The 19040-nt window shown below is 34.5% G+C and overlaps 1 protein-coding gene across 1 annotated transcript in view; it reads right to left on the bottom strand.

Moving 5' to 3' along the window:
- Positions 1 to 18734, bottom strand: part of LOC136029268 (E3 ubiquitin-protein ligase CHIP-like) — a 42096-nt gene extending 23362 nt beyond the window's left edge. Inside the window, exons 1-4 of the mRNA XM_065707514.1 lie at positions 18509 to 18734; positions 12472 to 12670; positions 4426 to 4553; positions 5 to 118 (exon numbers count right to left, since the gene is read on the bottom strand). Of these exons, the coding sequence (XP_065563586.1) occupies positions 5 to 118; positions 4426 to 4553; positions 12472 to 12670; positions 18509 to 18652 (585 nt within the window). The 5' untranslated portion in view covers positions 18653 to 18734. The remainder of the gene's footprint in view (positions 1 to 4; positions 119 to 4425; positions 4554 to 12471; positions 12671 to 18508) is intronic.
- Between the last annotated feature and the right edge of the window lie 306 nt (positions 18735 to 19040).

Genomic DNA, 19040 nt, shown 5'->3' with positions numbered 1-19040 from the left:
TTACACTCTTTTCTTCCATTGAGGCAATTTCATCTTGGACTTCACTGTAGTCTCTTCCATTGTGAATATTCTCAATCTGCCTATCCTTATCTTCAAGAATCAAGCGATTCAAATATGTCTGAAAAAAAGTAAAGTTTGCAATATATTTTTACGAAGCTATAACATGAATCAATTGTGAATTGTAATTCTGAACATATAAAAGTGGTATAGCGTTAAAGGGAAGATGACACATTTTCAAAAGGCCATTGGTGTCTAAACAGGAGTGCACCTTGGGCTACCACTCCCCAAAATCTTAGAAGTTCAGTCTGGGAACTGACTTTTTGGGAAAAGTACGTTACCCGTACTAAACATCGCCCATAAAAGTATATCAAGTAAATATATTATATCTACCGATAAATTAGTAATGTTGGCAACATAAGACCAATCCCTGATTTAAAATGTTCGTGTGACGTTCAAGAACGGGTACCTGAAGTAAATGTTTCTTCATAATACAATGGCTCTCCCATTCACAGTTTTGTTTTTGACTATTTTATAAATTATGTCTGTAATTGTGAATACTCAGGATTGACAGTGTTAGAAGGAAGCTCTAAAAAAGTACACCTCATGTGACGTTCTACGACGGGTACTTGAAGTAAATTTTTCTCCATGGCGCAATGACGTTGCTGTTGACAGCTTTGTTTGTAATTTGACTGCTTTATAAATTACGTCTGTAATTGTGAACGCTCAGGAGGGACAGTGTTAGAAGGGAGAAGACAAAGCAGGGATTCCTCTCCTTGGGGTTTCAGCCCTAAGAATAGGATGTTGGGATAAGCATGTATTTGTTGAGCTTAGCTGTAAAAAGGTATATTATGTAAAAATATTATTACCTATATAAGTAATATGTAATAATGGTAACAATTCCTAGATTCAAACAATAACGGAACGTTATAAAACAGAAATCCGAACCAATTGTTTCTTCATTGCACAATAGTACTGCCGTTGACAGCACTGTTTACATCTTCTTTGGTTTGTAAATTATGTCTGTGAATGTCAACACTCAGGAGGGACAGAGTTAGAAGGGTAAAGACTAGGCAGGACTTCCAATCTTCGTAGCTCGTAGTTAATATTATAATGGTCCCTCTGACCCCTGTCACGCGTTGCTGTGGCGCTGCGCGCTCCAGCAATACGTGGAGTATCAGCTAGTTTCACCCTTAGCCCCCCCTCAACCTGAGTTTTTTTTTTGTATTTCTGTGTTGTTGTTTTTTTAGTTTTTCTGGTGTTTTTTTTTTTCTTCTTCTTTTATATTTATATTGTTTGTAACAAGCAAACAAACAAACTTTCCAAAAATTCGGAAAAACAAAATAATAAATGCGAACAAATTCTTTTTCACTTGTTCAACAAACCTTCTACTTAGCATTATTAATATCTGAAAACTGCAAGGTTTTCCTTTTGCTTGATTCGCATTATGAATTTTCGCATTAGGGCAGTACCACGTTTTTGTACGTGTTGCCACGTTGAATGGCTAAAATGTATAAGTAAACTTAATTAGTTAAATTTGACGATGCTTTATGCGTAAAAATCCAAACATAAACACTCTATTGATTCCAAAGGTAGCCACATCTTGAATGAGGATAACTTTTTGAGTTGTTTCATGACGTACGCTTTTGGCCTATTTTTCTGATTCTTGGCTCATGTTTCTTTTTTTTCTTCTTTCTTTCTTTTTTTTTGTTTCGTTGTCTTTTTTTTAGTGCCCGCTGCTACCAAAAAGTTGGTAATATGTTTGAAACTGCATAACTTTCCCTTAACCAGTTCTAATGACCAGGTTTTACTTTCAACGTCCTTGACATAGGACTTTAAAGGCAAAGATGATTTTGCCTAATCAGAAAGTTCATGGTAATGAATTGTAAGTAAAGAGAAACTCGGTTAAATACGAACTAAAACTCTAAAAAAACGAATTTTGAAAACTATTATATAAAAGAAATTGACGTTTGATGCTAATTCCCAATACAAAATTTATAATGTTATTTATACATTTACTAAAATTTATGAAGTTTAACGTTACCTATGTAAAGCTATGAGCCTGAAAAAGTTTGTCTGATTTTGGAAAAAGAGGGGAAACACCCCCAAAAAGACAAGCGATCTGCACGTTCTTCCTTTAAACTTTTGTCCTTCCCTTTTAACAGAAAATAACAAATTTTCCTCATTTTTGTGTTTAACGAATATAGAACACTTACACAACCATGACTCTAGTACAGAACACTAAACAAGTATAAAAAATTACGCTTTTTGAAATAGGATTCAAAAATTAGGCAAAATTATTTTAATATTTTGCTCATTAGAACGGGGCTTTTTTTGTTCCAGGTTATTTAGAAACGGTATCTATGTTTAAATCGTCATTAACAAAGTTAACTTGTACTTTTACTAGCCTAATTATACGAAAAGTTATTTTACAATATATACTAACTTAATTAAAATGTTACAAAATTTATCTTGAAAATTAATAGAAAATTAATTATGCGAAAAGATCTACTTTTTTTTACAATTCAATTTGTTGCTTGCAATTTTCTTATTTAATTATTTTACCCTTATAATAAGAACGTTTATCATAAAAATAAATTAACAAATAAAGGTTACCTTTTAAAATAAGTAAACTTTACATTTAAAAGGCTACCTGCATAAATGAAAAAGAAAATAAAGGTTACGTTATAAATAAAAAGGTCTATTTATACGAAATTTTTGATACGCACAATAAAAATATACAAGTATAATAAAAAAAACCTAACGTCTTAGAAATGGTAAAAATCCCAATGTCAAAATGACATTGTCAAAAAATGACCAAAGCCGAAAAACGTACTCCTTTTCTTTGCAGATATTCTTCTTTGATATATTTTCAAATGGTACCCTGATCTTAGGTCTATTCATACCTGATCACCCCAATTTTCTCTAGTTTTTCTTGTAATATTTTCAAATTATAAAGTTTTAACGGTAGTACCCATCAGTGTTGACACGTTGATCCGTGAAAATAAATAAGCAAAACCAATTAGTTAAATCTAACAATGCTTTTCATCTGTTAAAACTCAAATATTAAAAACCTGTTGATTCCCATAGACAACAAAACCTTTTTAAAGCTGTTTTATGGCATATTTTTTTGGTTTTCATTCACTTTATTTTTTAATTTGGCACCCGCTGCTATCAAAGTCTACATAATAAAATCTACATGAAGTCCTTTGTCATTAAAGTAAAACTCCAGGATTTTTCTAATTTTTTAATATGTATATGGCTTTTTTAAGTTTCAACATCAAAAAATTGAAAAATCAAATAAAAAAAATTCCATTTTCACTTTCAGTAGTAATTTGAGACACGCTATGAGATTATTCTTTAAGCTTCTCAATTAGATGTGCGATGAGTTTACTCGTCGATTTCACACTACCTCCTGTCACATGACCAATGGGGCTTATGCAAACAGATACCCAAATATTCTTATTTCCATAGTGGCGGAAATGAGAGGAATCAGGAGGGGTTTGCCCCCTAGATTCTGAAAATATTTTTTTTTTGCTGGTATTTTTATTGAAATGCATTTTTTTATATTTTCGTTCAAGAAATTCAAAAAAAGAATAATATAATAGAATTATCTAATTTTCTAGTTACTGTCCTTGGTACCTGTATCCCCATCAGTGGCATAGGATCAGGGGGTTCGGAGAGCGTACCAGGGTGTCATCCTTGTAAGGGTGACTGAAAAATTAATCTAAAAAGATTTTTCTCTGTTTTTCATGTTTGCTAGTCAGTTTGAATATCTTCAAGAAACGCTGCTTTCAAATAGTTACATTACCAACTCTTATTCATTTTAACATGGATTGTATTGGTAGCAGCTTAATTACCTATTAATTACTTAATTACCTATTAATTTTTAGCATTTCTTTTTAGCCACTCCACGCAGGTCATTCGGCTATGTTCATTTCAGTGTTGTATTAATGTTATGAATTGACGAAAATAAAGGTATTAATCAAAGAATCAATCAACAAGACATCCTTTAGTAAATTATTAATCAGTTTCTACATACAGCAATCCCAATTATTCTAGCACCGATGCTATAATAATGTTAATAGGGCTGCTATGTTTAAAAAATATTACGTTTTGTTTATACTTTAATACGTATTAAGTAATTTACATTAAAATCTTAAGTACAAATTCTTTGAATTGCACAATTTAAATTTCCTATAACTGCTTTATTTCCATATTATAAACAATTCAAATGAGTTTTGTCAATTCAACACTTACTTTCGGGAAAATAAATAAAAAAAGGGGGGAAGGTGACAAGTTGAAATTACACACCGGGTGTAAGAAGACCTTTCTACGTCACTGATTTCTATCAGCTTCTTCTAGAATGTAACTATGGATTTCATGTGCAAATTAGCATTTTCAGAAACTAGGAATTGAACAATTTACCTGAAGTTCAATTTCTTCTGAAACCCGTTTACATTCCAATACGTTCCATCTTCGTTTTCTCGATTCCCTAATAAGCGACGTAATATCATCGCCAAACAGAAGCTTTTGATCGCGTGCTAAATCTTGAGCTAAAAACACAAAGAAGATTTGAATAAACAAGGCTTTTAACTGCCTTTATAGTATTATATATTTTACTTTTTGTTATATATCTTACTGTGAATGTCCGAAATCTGGTTAATGTCGACATTAACTGGCGAATGTCTGAAATTCCCTTTTCTCTACTTGGATTCAATTGGCTTTGCAAATCAGATTTTTCAGTCTTATGCGAGTTTTGATGATAAAATTTAAAGCTAGGTTGGGTTATGTATAAATATCAGAAATGTGTTAAAAACTTAAACTAACCTGTCACCATCAAACCTTAAATTAAACTGAAAATTTGAATCGCAACACTGACTAAATTCAAGGAGAAGAAAGGTATTTCGGACATTCACCAATTTGGGACATTAACAGTAACATATATAATTTATAACTACATAAATTATAACCATGTATTTTATATATATAACTATGTTTATATATATAAATATTATATTATAAAATATTATAGAATAAAGTAAATCATATTCAGGCAAATGCACAGTATTTTCTTTTCACAACACCATTACAATGGGCAGATCATATGAATTTATTGGGAACTAGCCAATGAGTCTGCCCTTGAAAATTATGCCAACTTTATTTATATTTTACATTATTTTGTTTATATTTACATTTTTTATCTTATATTTTCTTTTAAAGTATATTTCGTTTTCAAGGTTCAAACCTAATAAAGCATAGTGTTATACTCTTTTGCGAAGACTGGAAAAAAAATATTTTCTAAGCCTGTCCCAAACAGGAGGTTTTAAGTCCCAGAATAGTGACTGGCTTAGAGTTCCGGATACTCACCGATTATTTGTAGTAACTTTACGGAAAAAATACCAAGATCAAAAGATTACAGAGGGATTGGGCAGAGCTGTACCTCGTTTATAACAAAATCGTTGGACAAGACATACCGATTCTCTTGAACGTTTGGTCAAAGATATGTCTAACTGTTTGCGCAAGCAATATTGATGTTGACTCTTTGTCCACGCCGTCCTTGGACAGGAACCCATGCAAGTAAAAAGGGGACACTTCAGGCTCCCCCCTCCCCATGCAAAGAGCGGATTTATCAGTTTTTTTAACGCAATTACCTACAGAGCCCCCCCTTTTTTCTTTATGATAAAGGGTAATTGTTGAGAGAAAAAGAGGGGACGAGGATAGTAGGTCGAAAATTTTGAATTCATCATGAAAATAAACATAAGTTACATCGACACTTAGTAAAAAAGTGAAGGAAAACAAAAGACGTTCTAGCTGCATGTCCCTGATGTATTCAGGAATTTCTCCGAGTTTATGGGGAATTCAACCATATCTCACGAATTCGAAAATTTTCACGAGTGTATAGGGAAGTCTCCCAAATGATTCCATAAGGGTCCTTCAAAGATTTTTATAAGTTGAAATTACTGAAAGCAAAATAAAGATTCTTTTGACACCTGAAGTTCTGAGATCGCAATGGTTAGACATAATAATCAAAGAAACAAAGACGAGAAAGATTTTTCAGGCTGTGAAAAAAGTCGAAAAAGTGCACGTATTTTGGTTAAAGCCCATTCATAACAAAATTTTACAAATACTGAGATTGAACTAGCGCTAATATGAGTCAATCGGATGTTCTCAGAATTTTTTAATAGCTGAAAAATTCTTATTGACTCAAATTACTGCTTGCTAAATCAAGGTATTAGTGAAAATTTAATTGTAAAACGGGCCCTAAAGCTTTTGCTAAGACGTCAGACAAAAAAAAAGATGAAAACCAAAATACCAAAACTCTGGAGTTCAGTTACCAACACATATTGACTTGTTTATACGTAGCTGAGTTAGTAATCTTTTGACAAAATGGATGTTTTATGGTATCGACAGATATTGGAGCAGAATCTTTGCATATTTTAACAAAATAAAAAGTACTGACTCAGAGTGGTGAAGGAAAGCAAGGCTAAATTGAGTATAAAACATTATTATCAGTATGTGCGGTTACATAGAATATAAGCAAGATTATGAGGTTATACAATAATATATAGCGGAAATAATTATACAGTGGTTATATCTATGCATAACTGAGTTGGTAACCTTTTGACAAAATAATTTTTTCAGTTACCGACAGATATTGAAGCAGAATCTTTGCATATTTTAACAAAACAAAAAGTAATGACGTCAACATAAATATGTCATAAAATAATGACGTCATAAAAATATGCGGTTATTACAATATGCAGTTATATAATATAAGCAAGGTTAAATCTATCTATCTATCTATATATATAAAAATAAGTTGTCTGTGGATGTGTCTGTCAGGTGACGTCATGTTTTTGTGTTGACTGACATCATGAAGTTAGTTGTCGTCATTTTTGTTATGACGGTGACGTCATTAAAGATATTTAAGACATGCGTTCACGTAGAAATCTATTAATGTTTAACTTTAAAATGACTGATGAACTTACAATGGCAACAGCCGAGGAAGATGCTCAAAGAGTCTATGCCAAAAAACTTGATGCTGATAGAGAAAGTCAGAAAAGAAAGCGTGCTGAGGAATCAAAAGAACAGCAAGGAAACAGGCTTGAGGCTGATAGAGAAAGAAAGAACAGAAAGCGTACCGAAGAACTACCAGAGCAACGCGAAAGCAGACTTGCTGCTAAAAGAGAAAGTGAAAAAAGAAGGCATGCCGAGGAACTACCAGAGCAACATGAAACCAGACTTGCTGCTAAAAGAGAAAGTGAAAAAAGAAGGCGTGCCGAGGAATCACAAGAACAGCAAGAAATCAGGCTTGTTGCTGATAGAGAAAGTAAGAAAAGAAAGCGTGCCGAGGAATCAGAGCAACCTGAAAGTTATCGCCTGGCATTCAGGTACAGCCCAGTCGATGATTACAGCTTGAGTAGATGAGTTCAAATCGGGACTATGTCTAAAATTTGTCCCTATTGCAAGGCCTTGAAATTCAATGGTGAAACAATGGGAATGTGTTGCGCCTCAGGAAAAGTTAAACTTCCTCTATTGGCTGCACCACCAGAGCCATTGAAGACTTTCCTTACTGGAACTACGTCAGAATCTAAGCGTTCTTTGTCACAAATCAGAAAATATAATTCATGTTTCCAAATGACGTCGTTTGGAGCCCAAATCGAAAATCCAGATCAATTTATATCTACTTTCAAAGTAAAAGGGCAAATTTATCATAGAGCAGGGTCCCTTCTACCATTCTCAGGCGAGAATCATAAATTTTTACAATTGTACTTCATCAGTGATAGAAATTCTGAATTGAATGCACGTTGCGAAATTTCTCCCAACGTTGAAAGGACAATCGTTTCCCAATTGCAACATCTTTTCCACGAAAATATCTGCTTTTGGTGAATGTACCCGGTCCGACATCCTTTGAGTATTTGAGAACTGTAAACGGTACTATACATGCCACTTACCGTAGTGCATGCCAAGCTCTGAATTTATTGGAGAATGACCAACACTGGGATAACTGCATCAATGACGCGTGCGAAACGTCAACCCCAAGTCAAATTCGTGCATTGTTTGGCATCATTTTAACAACTTGCTCTCCATCAGCTCCTACAGAGTTATGGGAAAAATATAAGTCAAAAATGTCCGAAGATATACTCCATCGAAAACAGTTAGAGACGTCAGATATGACTTTTGATTTTACATCAGAAATTTATAACTACACTTTAGTTATTATAGAAGATTTGTGCATACGTATGGCAACAAACCTCTTCAGGATTTGGGAATGCCTTCACCGAACCGTATCGCTGCTGTTTCGACATGTGTAGAATTGGATCGTGAACAAAGTTACAGTACGAGTGATCTATTGTCGTATGTACAAAATAACATTTCCAAGTTAACGTCGGAACAAAAAGACATTTATGATACGATAATGCATTGTGTCGATAACAACGTTGGAGAAATTTTCTTTTTGGATGCGCCAGGAGGTACTGGTAAAACGTTTGTGATAAATCAGATTCTGACATCAATTCGATCAAAAAATGATATAGCGTTGGCAATTGCGTCGTCCGGAATAGCCACAACATTGCTGCCTGGTGAAAGAACTGCTCATTCCGCTTTGAAATTGCCTCTGAATTTGCATTCTACAGAAACTCCTACATGCAATATTTCCAAATCATCTGGGATGGGTAAAGTATTGCAGCAATGCAAACTTATTATTTGGGATGAGTGCACAATGGCACACAAAAAATCGCTCGAGGCTCTGGATCAATGCTTGAAAGATTTGCGAGGGAAGTCGAAACCCTTTGGCAGCACATTAATATTGCTTGCGGGAGATTTCAGGCAAACATTACCTATAATACCTAGATCAACTCCTGCAGACGAAATGAATGCTTGCCTGAAAAATTCTAATTTATGGGCACACGTAAAAACATTAAAATTAACTACAAATATGCGTGTCCGATTGCAAAACGATGACTCTGGTCAAACATTTTCAGATCAATTGCTAGCAATTGGAAACGGAAAGCTCCCAGTAGACTCAATTTCAGGACGTATACAACTACCTGCTGATTTCTGTGATTTAGTGACGTCCAAAAATGAATTGATTGAAAAAGTATTTCCGAATATTCTAAAAAATTATAAAAATAATAAATGGCTAAGTGAAAGAGCGATTCTCGCACCCAAAAATATAGACGTCCACGAAATCAACAATATTGTTTTGACCAAGATTCGAGACCAGGCAGTCCTTTACAAGTCAGTCAACACAGTTTTGGAACCAAATGAAGCGGTTAATTATCCATCTGAATTTTTAAATTCCGTGGATCTTTCAGGGTTTCCACAACACGTGCTACAACTAAAAATAGGCGTACCAATAATACTTTAAAGAAATATCAACCCACCAAAGCTTTGCAATGGCACGCGACTTGCCGTAAAAAAAAACAATGGAAAACCTAATAGAGGCCACAATCTTGACAGGGCCTTTTGAGGGTGAGGCTGTTCTTATTCCTCAGATTCCCATGATTCCAACGGATCTGCCTTTTCAATTTAAAAGATTGCAATTCCCAATTCGATTAGCATTTACAACCACCATTAACAAAGCTCAAGGTCAATCATTAGAAAAATGTGGTATAGATCTTAATACTGATTGTTTTTCCCATGGACAATTGTACGTTGCATGTTATGGCACGTAACGACTTATGCGCGCGGGGGGGGCTTGGGGGCGCGAAGCGCCCCACCAACTAGGTGTCGGGGTGGCGCGAAGCGCCACCCCAACAGCTAGTAGAATATAAAACGTTATTAGGTAAAATTATTAGCAAGGAAGGTGGATACACTGAAGATATAAAGAGTACAGTAACCAAATAGAATAAAAATACAGTACAGTATAAATACAGTATATTAATTAAATAGAATATAAAACGTTATTAGGTAAAATTATTAGCAAGGAAGGTGGATACACTGAAAATATAAAGAGTACAGTAACCAGTGCACAAATTTTTTTTCAGTCTAAATGGGCTTGGAAGAAGAGGCAGATACACATTAGAATTAAACAAGGATATTAGAAGCGACTTCAATGACAGACGTCAAGCATGGACATCCTAAAATGAGGTAAGAAGAGAACACATGAAAAGCTTTTGAGGAAACTTCATGGAAGATAATAAAGTAGTGAAGCTATCAAAAGTGGGGCGGAGAAGAAGGGGCGGTTGTGTAGGCCTCATACAGCTTAGTACTCCGATCACTTATCAGCAGTATTATAAGTAGGAGTAATCATATTTACCAACATCCTTGCTTTAGATTTCTACGCCCTTGAGAATGCTCAATGATATGAAGCCTAAGAATGCTCAAACACATCAATACTGAATCACTCATGGCATCCCTGAATCTTACATACAGGAAGCTCTCCACCATCTGATTAGATTCTCAAGATGCTGAGCAGTTTTTGGACTTTCCAAAATAAACAATTTTTTCCTTTGTTGATGGAAAATCTTGCAATTTATTTTCAGTAAATCTTTCCTTAAAGTGTTATGGAACAAAATCATCATTTCTGCAAATAAACAATGCAAACTTAACCTGATTTCCTTGTTTCCGACTAACTTTAATAATAAACAGCACACAAGCGCTGTTGCCCAAAGGGCGTTGGAAGTGGAACGTAAGTGCCGTTAATCAAAACAGTCAGAGACAGAACACATAGACTATTGAATAAGGGGGATCAGAGATGGAGTGCAAGTCTAGTTGACCAAAGAGGGTTGGTGATAGAGTTTTTGAACTGTGACCAAAGGGTGTTAGAGATGGAGCATATGCATTGTTAGCCAAAAATGATTGGACACAAAGCATACACACTGTTGATCAAAAGAAGTTGAAGACATAGCGTAGACTGTATACCAAAGAGAATTAGGGAGAGAGCGTATGCACTGTTGGCCTAAGGAGATCAAACAAAGAACGTACGCACTGTTAGTCAAATGGGTTGGGGATTGGGCGCAAGCAGGGTATAGCCTCATGTTGGACCTGAGATAACGTGGAACATGTACCATTCTTAAGGCAGAAAAAGGCAGACGAAATGTATCAATGAAGTCTTTGTTCTATACGGGATACATGCATAATTTTGTGGCCCTTCACTTCTGGGACTAGATCATCACTCCAAACACACACATTTTGGACTTCTTGACCGTTTCAATCAAAATGGCTATCTTCGTGAAATTACATGTGATGTTAAATCCTAAGGCTTCGGGATTCTTTGGGGCATTTAAAGGGCATAGGGCTAGCCCTTGTTTGGACTGTGCCATAAATTGAGCACTAGAACTGTTGATGTATGATTGAGTGAGACCTTTCCCAATTTTCAACGACCTTCTTTTCTATACGATTAGGATGCAAAATATAGACATTAAATAATAGTGCATGAGGACACATCAATTGTCACTATGTCACTGCTATTAGGTTGAAAATAATTTTATTTTTGTGTATTCTAATACTCTATGGTTTTATTTAGTGTTTATTATATTGGCAAAAGAGTTTTGTCAGTGACAATTTTTTTTTTCTCTTTTCTTATATATACCAAAAAGTGCAAATTAGAAATTCCTTTATTGCTATAGCCTTCTTTAATTAACAAATTTTCTTATCTTATCTCACACAAATACACTTTAAAACTAGTATTTTTCTACAAGTAAATGACCTTTAGCAAGTCCCAATTAGAAACTGAAATCGCCATTAATTTTTAAGAGCAAGGAGTAATTGGTAATTTTTCTTTTAATTTAACAAACATAAGAAAATTATACTAACTATATTGCTATTTTACATTATTCTATTTTATTTATATTTACATCTTTTATTTTATATTTTATTTTAAAGTATATTTCGTTTTCAAGGTTCTGCCATTTTTCTGTCTATATATTTTTTTTTCTTTTTGCTTACATAGCTTATTCACATCCGTGATAGCAAAGTAATTGCAAGATTCACTTTGGTTATTGTTCATATTTTTTTTTCATTTTTGAGTTTGAGAACCAAGAAAGAGTAAGTATTTTCATTTAACCTGGGACTGCTTTTAAAAAAGCTAGCAATTAAGATAGAAATTTGTACCATTCAAAGGCCAAAATTTATTTTGGCTTTTGATATTATTTAAATAACAGGGTATTATCTTAGAGGCTTTTTTGGCATATGTTAATGACTGCCAAGTGCTACGACAGTGGACTCTAAAATCATGAAAGTGAAGTTAATTGATCTGTTCTGAAAAGCTCAAATGATTGACTTACCATAGATAACTTTAATGGCCACACTGCCTTTCCATGAAGAAAATATAACAGTTCAAAATAGGGATGAAACCTTTTAATCGACATTGAAACAAATATAAAATTTTTAACTGAATATTACGATTGCTGATCATGGACACTGTGTATGTGTCCGAAACATTCAGTTAAAAATGTTATATTTGTTTCACTTTTGATTAAAAGGTTTCATCTCTGTTTTGAACTGTTATATTTTCGATTGACTTACCAGTTTGAAAATGATTGATAGCTTCATCAAATTGTTCAAGTTCCATTAGGGCCTGACCTAGGAACACATGACCCTTCACAAAGAGTGAATCTAATTCCAGTGCTTGCCTGCAGTCTTGGCTTGCTGCAATCCACCTTCCAAGCTTCAAGTTACAAAGTGCTCGATTTGTGAAATAAGGTGGGAAAAGGTTATTCTTTGCCTAAAATTAAAATAGAATAGGAATAAGGTTATTTGACTTGTAGCATATCTACATTTAAATAAGAAGAACTTTACACTTATTAAGGAGTACTTGAAAATAGAAAAAAAATCTTCCCTTCCTCAGGAAAAGTGAAATTTGATAACTATAAATATAATGCTGGACATATTTGATGGGAGGAACATTTCTGAGATGCCTAATATAAACAGGGGTCACGAGGATACATCCCCCAAAAAATTCATGAAATTTGTCCTGTAGGAGTGAAATTCTTATAGCTTTAGGAATAATATAGAGGGATAATATATGTTGCAGATCTTATCTTGACGAGGATAAAAAATGCATGTTTTATCTATTTTATGAAATAAAATTTAAAACATAGTTTAAACTGTCTTAAAAACTAACCAAATTTATTATGGGTTTTAATCCAATTGAATAAAGGAATGTATGCACAACAAGTAGGTAATGTATGATGATCACTACACAAAACCTTTTGTTTTGTGAAAATATAGTTGGGAAGAATGTCAGGCTGCCGCCAAGTATGCCATGTGCTGGTGTATCCTTGGGCTCTTTAGATTGTTGAACTTCATTTAAATCACGTGTGTGCTTTTTCAGTGTTTATATGGAACTCTACTCCCCTGTTTGTTAATTAATTGTTCATCATGTCAAAATGGAAATCAACAGTTATAGACTTTTTCAAAAAGAAACAGTTAGTTGATAGCCGACCTTGGTTTGTGAAATTGGAAATAAATTTAAAATACTTAAGTGGACAAGGTTATGATGGAGCTTCATCTATGAGCATCCAGTTTCAAGGTTGTGCTGCAATAGTCTGTGTATATTTTCTCCATGCAGTCAATGTGAACAGTGCAAGTCACTCCTTAAACTTAAGGAGGCCCTAGACAGTCAATCAGTTTGATCAATAGCTACCATCAATCAACTGACTCAAGCATCATTGACTGACTAGGAACTTGTTTGACCCTTGAGTCAAGTGTTGTCAGTATTGATAGAAAATTCGAATGACACAATTAATTTAACCAAAAACGATGTGTTATATTTGCTTTTGTCAAGATTGAAGGGTCAATGGACTGTTGATTGAAGCACATGTCAATGGATTGACGGACAATTTTATCAAAACGATTGAACGTCTAGGGCCTCCTTCAGCCCTTTGTCATTTGTACAACATACCTGTTATAAGGAATTGTCAAGGAAATTTGAAAGAAGTCATTAAATCTCTTATAATTTCACCTAAACGGTTTGCAACTTTCAAACAAATTGTTCAAGGAAGCGACCCTGTCACAGGGACAAAAAGAACCAGATTGAAATTTTTTTTTTTAAAGAGATGTTGGTAATTATATATAAGGTTATGAGGCACATTCAAAAACATCCTGATTCAGGTTCTGAATCTTCAAGCAAAGCTTCTTCTTTGCTGTCTGTTATTGAGAGATGCAGTGTTGTTGCAACTATGGTTACTGTCAGTAAAGTTTTTAGTCTTTCACAAAATTTGTTGACATCTTTGCAATCAGAAATTATGGACCTTGTATACTTTCTTAAACTTGCTGATGATCTTAAGAGCAAAGGTAAGAGACATAAGAGAGATGTGTGAAGATATGTTTCATCCTTTTTTTGCTGAAGTAACTGAGCTGTGTCAAGATGCTGAAATCAGAATTATAGTGTCCAAATGAACTCTAAAACAAACGTATAGGGATAATTATGGGAAAGTGTAAGAGTCTCCTGAAAAATATCATTGACTTTCTGTGTTTATCCTGTTTATGGACTACTTCCTGCAGCAACTGTATCAGAGATGCCTTAGTCACAAAAAGTTGCAAGAGTCACCGTAATACCTACTTCCTCAGCACTGTATTTCCTTCAAAGAAGAAAAAACAAAGGATATATTGGATACTCTGACTAGTTTTTGGTATCTTGATGCAGGCAGATATAGGGGAGGCTTGGAAGCTGAGTTAGCTCAGTGGGGGAAAATATGGATACAGTCGGGACACATTTTCCCCACTCTACATTGATTTTTGAGGATTGGTGCAACAATTCCTGTAACTACAGCTACGCACAAGCAATCATTTTCTACCTTGAGAAGAACAAAATATTATGCCAGGAGTGCCTCAGGTCAAGAACAACTTAATGGATTGGCCTTATTATCCTTATGCAGGGATATTCTAGTCAATGTAGAAGAAGTTTTACATGAACTAGCCCACATCAAAAAAAGGTGGCTTGATTTTATTACATAATTACATATTTAATGTGTTGTCTCAATAAAGAATGCACCTTATATTCTAAAAACTTAAGTTATCCTTTTGATCATTTAATAAGGTCTCTTGGGTGGACACATCACCTGCCCCTCTGGAACCATGGCGCAATGGTTGAAAGTTATGCCCATGGGGCATATCAGTTTTTTATGGAAGGGGTGATCATATGAACTTTAGAGGAGGCTCATTTAATTGAAAAATGAAAGTTCTATTTCTTTTTATGAGTCAAAAATGATCAGGAGGTAACTATCAACCAGTCTCCTCACATCCTCTTTTTGGGTAGAAGTACCACCCCTCAGTTCCTCCACCTCCCAAAAAAAATTGTTTGATGGATTCTCCTCTGTATATACTAGCTATCCAATCAACTCCATATTTAATTTAAGGATTCAAGCGATTTATAGGGGGGGGGCTAAAATTTCAAAATTTGCTGCAATCCAACTGCAAGCTTCTAGTTACAAAGTGCTTGATTTGTGAAATAAGGTAGCAACAAGTTATTCTTTGCCTTTAACATTATATATAAAAAATTCAGTTGACTTGTAGTACTTATAGATTAAAAAAGAGAATTTAAGACCCACAAGACAATACATGAATCCTCCTTGAGGCCATCCTCCTGCAATAAAAACAGTATTAGACAAAATTGCAGATTGTCATGTGCTGACCCCTCCCTAGTGTTATCAAGACTGCTTTGTAGCCTGATCAGGTCTACCCTCATCAACAAAAACATCTTACTACTGTACTGTATTGTAGGTTGCTATTCAAAATTGCTCACAGGCCAGACTGAAAGGTCTTGTTTTATTACAAGCATAATTTCAATTCTATCTTTACTTTCTACATCATAGATGGTGCAAATGAGCTGCCAGGGGCCAGTCTCCAGCTTTTGTGTTGGGTGGGGGGAAGAGGGTTCCATATCTGGAAAGTCAAGGGACATGGGATGTATAATAATTTTTCTCCACACTATTGGGGGGCAAGGGGCAACTGCCCCCATTGCCCCTGCAAACAGAGGTTCTGGGTGCTGCCTAAGTAAAGAGCAAAGTAGGGACAATGAATTTTTTCTAACCAAAGCATTTTGTATTAAAAGAGTTGCCATAAAAACTTCAGAAGGAGCTCATTTGATTGGAAATTGGAAGTTTTAGTACCCTTTCTAAGAGTTAAAGTGATTGAAGGATAAGCAGACCAACACCCCCCCTTCATTTCCCCAAAAACATCCAACCAAAAAATTCAGATAACTATTTTGTTCAGCACAATTGAGTGATTGAATAATTATGTTGTTGTTGAGGATGTCAACCTCCCCCAAGTCTTCAGGGCAAGGGCTGTAAGTTATGCTATTTGGAAATTGTTAACATATAAGGTTTTCAATAGAAAGGGTGGTTGCATAAATTTTGAGAGGGCTTATTCAATTAAAAATCAAAAACTTTAAGTGCCCTTTTTAAGAATCAAAAGTGATAAGATGGCAACTAGCCTTCCTAGCAAATACATTCAATGAAAATACTGATATGGCCATTTTGTTCACAACAGTTCAAAGACCATTTAATAAGGCCTCTTGGGTGGACAAACCACCCACCCCTCTTGAGCCATGGCCCAATGGTTGTAAGTTATGCCCAAGGGGCACATAAGGTTTTTATGGAAGGGGTGATTGTATAAACTTTAGAGAAGGCTCATTTAATTGAAAATTGAAAGTTCTAGTTCCCTTTTAAGAGTCAAAAATGATCAGGAGGTAACTATCCACCAGTATCTTCATGTCCTCTTTTCTCCAAATGCATCTGATTGAAATTCTGAGATAGCTATTTTGTTCAAAAAGCCCAAAACTATAAAAAAACTATAACTCAGGCCTTAACAAATCCCCACAGCACCAGGGGCAAGGGCTGTAACTTATTCAAGTTGCCTATCATTAACATATTGGAGGGTGTTTGTGGAGGGGTTGGTTGTAAAACTTTAGACAGGACTCATTTGATTGGAGGCTGAAGTTCTAGTTCCTTTTTTAGCCCTTTTTAAGAATGGCAGGTGATTGGAGGGAAACCATTGTCCTCTACTGCACCAATCATTTCCCCAAACACATCTAATCAAAATTTTGAGATATTCATTTGTTCAGTATAGTTAAAATGTCCAGTAACTATGTCTTTTGGGCTATCCACTATACCATATCCCTGATGTGGTGTCTTGTGATCCTTTGTTTACATATAGCATTTGCAATTGAGAAAGGTTGGCATGTTGACCTTTATTGTCCAAAAAAACAAAGGTTGTTTAGGTGAATCTTTTAGAGAATACTGAGGGGGCTGTGAACTAAACCAAGGCATGTTATGACCATAAGGTTTGTCAAAAGTGCATAACTCAAGAAAGACAATGCATTAATTTGAAACTTTCAGGAAATGGTAACAGGAATGAACAACTGACCAAAAAGTCAATATTTTCATGACACTACTGCTACTATGTCATCTACTAAAACTACTTTCACACTGTTCATGTATTTGAGTACTACCAATGCTGAGAGTATTGAAGAGAAAATTTGTGAAAATGTTGAGGAATCAGAATCTGAACATACTATGTTCATACTCAGTAGTCATTCAGTTGTTAACAAGTGAACATCTAAAGCAGATTAAATATGTAACAATAACTAAGAATTATAAGTTGACTGAACTTAAATTATATTGTGAAAGTTATTGGAGTTTATTCAAAAATATCTCCCTGGGATATTCTTTAGCCTGTAGACCCATCCCCAAAAGTTTCATTTTCTCAACCTAACCCATTTCCAAGATAGCCAAAAGTTACTAAAGTAGTATTTTACTGTCAACCAGAAATGGATATGCTTCTAGAATTAGCATTTTAAGTGCTACACCATGGAAACTATACTGCTTTGCAGCATAGTTTCTAGTTTAACTTGTGATGAAACTAAACAATTGCAAAGGAATCAAATGGTAGGATAATATTAAATTTGATTATATTTTTCTTTTGGAAGAGCCATAATTTCACAATCTTACCAATAGGTTATAAAAAGCTGTTTTCATCCCCTTTAAGGAATCAAAATGAATTTTAGAATGAAATTTTGCAGCTCCACTGAACTTTATCTCCCCCCCCCCCATGTGCAAATGTATAGTCTATCCCAAATTATATATTTCCTATGCATACTCTAATGCATATTTATTTTTCTAGTTTTGTCATAATTGATTCAATTTATGGGTATATAGGCTGAAAAAAAATCTAAGCTTTGGCAGAATCCATGATAAATATATAATTTGGGCTACATATTTCCAGATTAGATGAGGTTGGGATTAAAATATAGTGTATCTGTAGTCATAAAGTAGCTTCTAAAATTATATTATAAAGTAAGAATTGGTTTCCTGAGATTTTCCTTTTCAATAGCCCCTACTCAAAGCTTTGACCAAGAATAGCTAGAAGTGATGTAGGTCTACTCACTTTCTTCCTAGATAAATATGATCTAGGTTGTGATGAAATGTACAAACTTATGAAAAATAACAAATTAAAGGGAATTACCAAGCCTAAAAACTTATCACTACCATTTTTACTTAACAACCAAAACAAAACAGGATGTCATGCAATATAAAATTGGGCTTTAGGCTTAGTTCCTTACAATAGCCTTTGAGTAGCAGGAAATAGCATCCTCATATTTTCTCTGTTGGAAATATCTGTTCCCTTGTTCTTTCAAGTCCTTGTCACTCATATCCTTAACATTTTTTCTTTTAGGTGATTCACTTTTGGGACCCTTCTCTTTCATATCATTAATTCTTCCACTTCCAAAAATTCTTCAAGGTTTTGACATGACTCGTTCAAATATTATGCTAAAACTGTCAGTTATGAATTAAAGAAAAAATACGTTTTTTGGTGCATTTCCGGAAGTTTATTTAAATGAAACAAAGGGGAACATAAAGAATGGGGCAAATTCCTTGACTGCCGTTATGAACGATTGTGTGTCTTTTCATTTATTTTTTGGAGCCTGTTTTCAAAAAGATAAAATGGATGTATTTTGATTATAATTAAAAAACAATCAAACAGTTCGTGGTAACAAACTGTAGTAAGGAGCGACCCGGCTCAATAGTAAACAAACTCTTAAAAACGGAATTTTGATGCTAAAAGATACATCAAAAGAATCAAATTTTTACGCT

Source organism: Artemia franciscana, chromosome 7 (genome assembly GCF_032884065.1).
Source record: "Artemia franciscana chromosome 7, ASM3288406v1, whole genome shotgun sequence".
NCBI lineage: Eukaryota > Metazoa > Arthropoda > Branchiopoda > Anostraca > Artemiidae > Artemia > Artemia franciscana.
The sequence above is the reverse complement of the archived record's forward strand: the minus strand, read 5'-3'. Positions and strand labels throughout refer to the sequence as shown.